Source organism: Lolium rigidum, chromosome 7, assembly GCF_022539505.1.
Source record: "Lolium rigidum isolate FL_2022 chromosome 7, APGP_CSIRO_Lrig_0.1, whole genome shotgun sequence".
Classification (NCBI taxonomy): domain Eukaryota; kingdom Viridiplantae; phylum Streptophyta; class Magnoliopsida; order Poales; family Poaceae; genus Lolium; species Lolium rigidum.
Window position 1 is genome coordinate 332,784,874 of NC_061514.1, and position 5,377 is coordinate 332,790,250.

At 39.6% G+C, this 5,377-nt stretch overlaps 1 protein-coding gene across 1 annotated transcript; it reads right to left on the reverse strand.

Annotated features, from left to right (window-relative positions):
* Window positions 1-1,678: 1,678 nt before the first annotated feature.
* LOC124673452 (two-component response regulator ORR42-like) lies at window positions 1,679-2,184 on the reverse strand. Its single transcript, XM_047209529.1, has 2 exons — window positions 1,969-2,184; window positions 1,679-1,867 (listed from the first exon to the last, which is right to left on the reverse strand). Exons 1-2 carry the CDS (start codon window positions 2,182-2,184, stop codon window positions 1,679-1,681), a joined length of 405 nt encoding a protein of 134 aa, XP_047065485.1.
* Between the last annotated feature and the right edge of the window lie 3,193 nt (window positions 2,185-5,377).

Here is a 5,377-nt window from a genome sequence, read left to right on the forward strand (position 1 = left end):
TGATATAACATAGGTGCTAGGTTCTATTGTTAGCATTATATCTATCATGCCGATGTTTAGAGTATTTTGATCCCATCTTACAATGCTTTACAATAGTTTGATCAAGATTGTGTTGGCATCATGTCACCTAAAAATTAATTTTGTTATAACTTACCTACTCGAGGAAGAGCAGGAGTTAAGCTTGGGGATGCTTGATACGTCTCAAACGTATCTATAATTTTTGATGCTCCGTGCTTGTTTTACACCAATTTGTACATGATTTGTTTACACTTCGTTTCTCTTTTATACATTTTCCGTCAATAACCTATTGACAAGATACCATAGTGCAAGTTCTATGTTTTCTGCTGTTTTTGTATTACCAAAAAGTTGTAGAAGAAATATTCTTGAAATTAGACGAAATAAAAGCCGAAGTGCCTATTTTATCGAAACGAAGACGGAGTCTAGAGGAGAGTCGGAGAGGCGCCGGGAGGCGGCCTCACCTGCTGTAGGCGTGGGGCCCCTAGCCGCGCTTAGGGGTGGTGTGGGGCCACCGGCACCCCACCGACCTATCTCCTCCGCCTATTTATTCACGATCTCGGGAAAAACCTAAACACCTGAGCCTCCATCCACAAAAAGTTCCGTTGCGTTCACCATTGCAGACAATCTCTTGGGTAGAGGAGGAGAGAAAGAAGTGGAAGAGGAGGAGGGGAGAAGGTGGAAGAGAGAAAGAGGAGAGGAGGAGGGATAAAGTGGAGAAGGTGGAGAGAGCAAAAAAATTTGAATTTTTTCATCAAAAATCTAAAACCTGAAAAAACTTTGTTTCCTTTTTGATTTTTGGGAATCTAAAAAATATCTAACACAGAGGGGATTGAAATCGGATGTAAATTTTCATATATTAAAGATTTTCATAGGAGGTCCTATGCGACCAGAAATTCCGTTTTACCGAGACATGACCCCATTTTGCACAATATATTAAAATTAACCATTTGTTAAGTTTCTTTTGAACTAGTTGACATAACACTTGGCCATCACAAAGGATTTTATTTTTTAATATTTCTATGATTTTTTTTGAAAACTGAAATTACTAGGAGGGTGCCCAAAATAGGGCACGCTACCACTAAGTTGATAGTAGCAGTGTGCCAAAAATAAGGCACGCGGCTAGTATTTTGCCTGATTCGCGCATGTCAACCTAATATATTGGCAGCGGGCGGACAAAGGTACACGCGACGGGTATGGAGATAGTAGTCGTGTGCCCCCGTGAGCGCGCGCTGCGGGTAGTTTATGGACCCGAGTACAGCCAGGTCCCACATACTAGTCGTGTGCGCTACCCTCCATTACGCTTCCATTACATGTGTACCAGTCGCGTGCTTACTTTTGGTACGCGACTACTAATACCAGTCGCTTGCATTTAGATGGGTGCGCTGCCAATGAGTGTTCCCCTATAGCGTTTTCCCTACTAGTGTGTTGCTTAGATTTCTACCTTACACATCACAAGTAATCTAAATAGTATTGCATTCAGTTGAAGGAGATACATATTGGAAGCCTCTCTTGCCCTTCTTGTTAAATACAACCTTTAACATAAACTAGACATAAAATGAAAATACGATAAAACTAAACAAATACGATAATGCTAGCATGCTCATACACATATGAGCTCAGCATCTTATTCACTCCATTTCTTGAGGAAACTTAATCGCGCTTAGACCATGGAGTTATTCTTCTTATTCATGACCTCCTGAATAATAGGCCCGGCAACATCAAACTTCATTGGTTTGGGCAGCAATATATCAGCACCAACGCTCATGAATGATTGTTCGAGATCGTAACCGGCTGATACTCCAACAATCTTCACATGACTTTCTCCCAAAGCACGGATCTTCTCAATGGCCTGCCAAATAAGGCAAAAAGTACATTCAAGCAAACTATAAAGTAAAAAAATAAAATATCTATTTAGGAAACATGAAAAAAATGGAAAATTAATTGTAATACCTCAGGACCGGACATTACTGGCATTTCCTTGTCACAAAAAATAATGTCAAACTTCTTTCCCTCGAGAAATAGTTGCACAGCTTCGCTCCCATTTTCAGCCACAGTAATCTCACAATGGAACTTCCGCAGGATGGTGGAGAGAATCAATGCATGAACAGGGGTATCCTCCACAATAAGGGCCTTCACGGGGGATCCTTGGACGGTGGAAGTCGTCATTAGCTAAGCAAACTGCAAATAGAACACAAATGTTTATTATTTCTAATCCACGCAATACATGTAAAGCTATTGTTCTAAGGTATTCTCAATACCTAAAATAAAAGAAACAATTAGAAACCAAAATATTATATATATAAATAGTTGCAAAATCATTAGAAATAATTCCTACAAATAATCTGGAAGTTAGAAATAATTACATGCCAGCTGATGGAAATATATGCTAAATCTAGCAGTAAGTTCAACTCATCAAATGTTTCTATTGCGAGACGTGTGCGCACTTTATTAATACTCATGAGGGAAAGACGGAAAAACTAGATTTGCATTTAAAAGGATTACAGAACATCACAAAATGATGAAATAGAACAGGCAAATCTGGTGCTACATATGGATATTTTTTCATGTGTTGTTCTACAATAGATGAAACCAAAAACCTGTTAAGGATGACCTTAGCATCAAAACAAACATGAAAAGACATAACATGTACATATAGATGCATATGCATGATTGCACCTCTAACAGTCTCTTCTATGTATATCACGGATATACAAACTTCTAGATGATGATGAATAAAAGGGAAACTAAAGCAAGAAATAGGTACCTTAGAGCTAGCTAGAGCTTATGGAACAGGCGGGGTAGCAAATGCAGATAGATCTCTTTTTGCTCTTGTTGCTTGATGTTTAATTTGGTGTTGTGTGCCTTGTAGCCCCTCTATGCCTGGGTATTTAATTATAGGGAAAACGAGAGGAGCGCCTCCCCTAGGCCGGTTGATCTCGACCGTCCATTTAAAAATTATGCCTACGCTAGTGTGCAAATATCTCCACCGCTTCACACCAAAATAATAAGGGGAGAATCGATGAGGATATTGGCAATATCTTTTGTTATAAATGATCCATATATATTTCGTATTTTCAGATATTGCCCACAAATGTATGGCTTTTAAATTTATCGATTATCGCACCACAAAAGATCACCCTGTGTGTAAGTATATTTGTCTTGACATGTCATCATACCTGGATACCAAAATGGGATTATAAATCATTTATTTTTTTTGCCATTAATAAAGGATGGATGTCTGTTCATATTGTTATGGTGATTAGTACAATTAAACTATTAAAACCTATTATGAACATATGTCCATGATAGATATAAAATGTACCTAAGCAGATATTGCAACTAATATTCCAGATCTATCACACATTAGTTACCTCATTCTCCATATTGTCTTGATTAATATGATATCTATGATTCCATCTTGTATACGTGCACATGGGCGTAACTTAAATAGTGATGATCTAAACCCAATTATACATGTGTGTTGATTGCAGTTGCAGGTGCTAAGAGCGCACTAATTCCATCCGAGATTTAGAAATATAATAATAATAAAATAAAGTTATACATCATTAAAAAATCTAACTCCCGAGAGTGATGTGCGTAGAGCACGCAATTGGGAAACCCCAAGAGGAAGGTATGATGAGCTCAACAGCAAGTTTTCCCTCAGTAAGAAACCGAGGTTTAATCGATCAGTAGGAAAAAGAAAACCCTTTTGAAGGTTGCTGCTAGCTGACATTGGCAGGGCGCACTACCGGTGTCAGCAACAACGTGGAACCTGCACACAACACAACCACAATACATTGCCCCAACTTACAGTGAGGTTGTCAATTTCACCGGGTTTGTTGAAAACAAAGGATTTGATGTATAATATGGAAGGAGATGTTTGTTTGCAGTGTAATAAAGAGAACATTGCTTTCAGTAAAGAAACAACATAGGTGTTTGCAGTAGATGTTTTATCGGTGTAAAAGAAAGGACCGGGATCCATAGTTCACTAGAGGTGTCTCTCCATAAAGATAGATAAAATGTTGGGTAAAAAAATTACAGGTGGGCAATAAAGAACATACATGACAAGATGATTACTATGAGATTCGTTGGGCATTACAACATGATTCATAGGACCGTAATCCAACTGCATCTATGACTAATAATGCACCCTCATGATATCATCCGAACAACTTTGGGTATTAGGTTGGAAGCAACAGATTATTGCATTAAGTAAAGTGTGTAAAGTAAACACTAGAATTATCCTTAGATAAAGCATTGTTGTTTTCTCCCCAGTAGTAACAGCACATCTACAACCTTAGAAGTTATTGTCACTCTCCCAGATTACTAGAGGCATGAATCCACTATCGAGCATAAATACTCCCTCTTGGAGTCACAAGCACATACTTGGCCAAAGCATCTACTAGCAACGGAGAGCATGCAAGATGACAAATAACATATACATGACATATCATAATTGATCTAAATCATAGTATTCAATATTCATCGGATCCTAGCAAACACAACATGTAGCATTACATATAGATGATCTTGATCATGATAGGCAGCTCACAAGATCTAAACATGAGGCATAATAAGGATAAGACAACCATCTAGCTACTTCTATGGACCCGTAGTCCAGAGGTGAACTACTCACGCATCCCTTCGAAGGCGGTCATGGTGATGAAGAGGCCTCCGGTGATGATCTCCCTCTTCGGCAGGGTGCCGGGAAGAGCTTCGGAACCCTCCCGAACTAGGGTTGCAGATGGTGGAGGAGGGGAACTTTTCGTGGATGGAGGCTCGGGTCTCTGGGGTTTTTCTGACGATTTCAATATATAGGCGAAGGGGCGAGGTCGGTGCACACCCGAGGGGCCCACACCTACCCTAGGTGCGGCCAGGGGGTGGTCCGCGCCTAGGGGGGTGTGACCGCCTCATGGCGCTTCTCCATCTCTCCTCTGGACTTCGTCTTCATGATAGAAAAATAGGAACTTCGGCTTTTGTTTCGTCCAATTCCGATAATATTTCCTATACAACTTTTCTGAAATACAAAAACAATAGAAAACAGGAACTGGCACCGTGGCATCTTGTTAATAGGTTAGTCCTCGAAAATGCATAAAAATGCCACGAAGTGTAAACAAAACATATAGAAATTGGTGTAAAACAAGCATGGAGCATAAAAAATTATAGATACGTTTCAGACGTATCAAGAGCCGCTCACAAGGCATCCTAGGTGTACAATATATATGCGTGTGTACGTCATGATTCGCGATCTAGTCTTTATTATATCTTTGCCATCAAAATTTTGTTTCTCCCAAGCATCACAGGGATGATCCCCAATAGATGCGTATCTAGCCCATGGCTACCACAACTTCAGCTATAG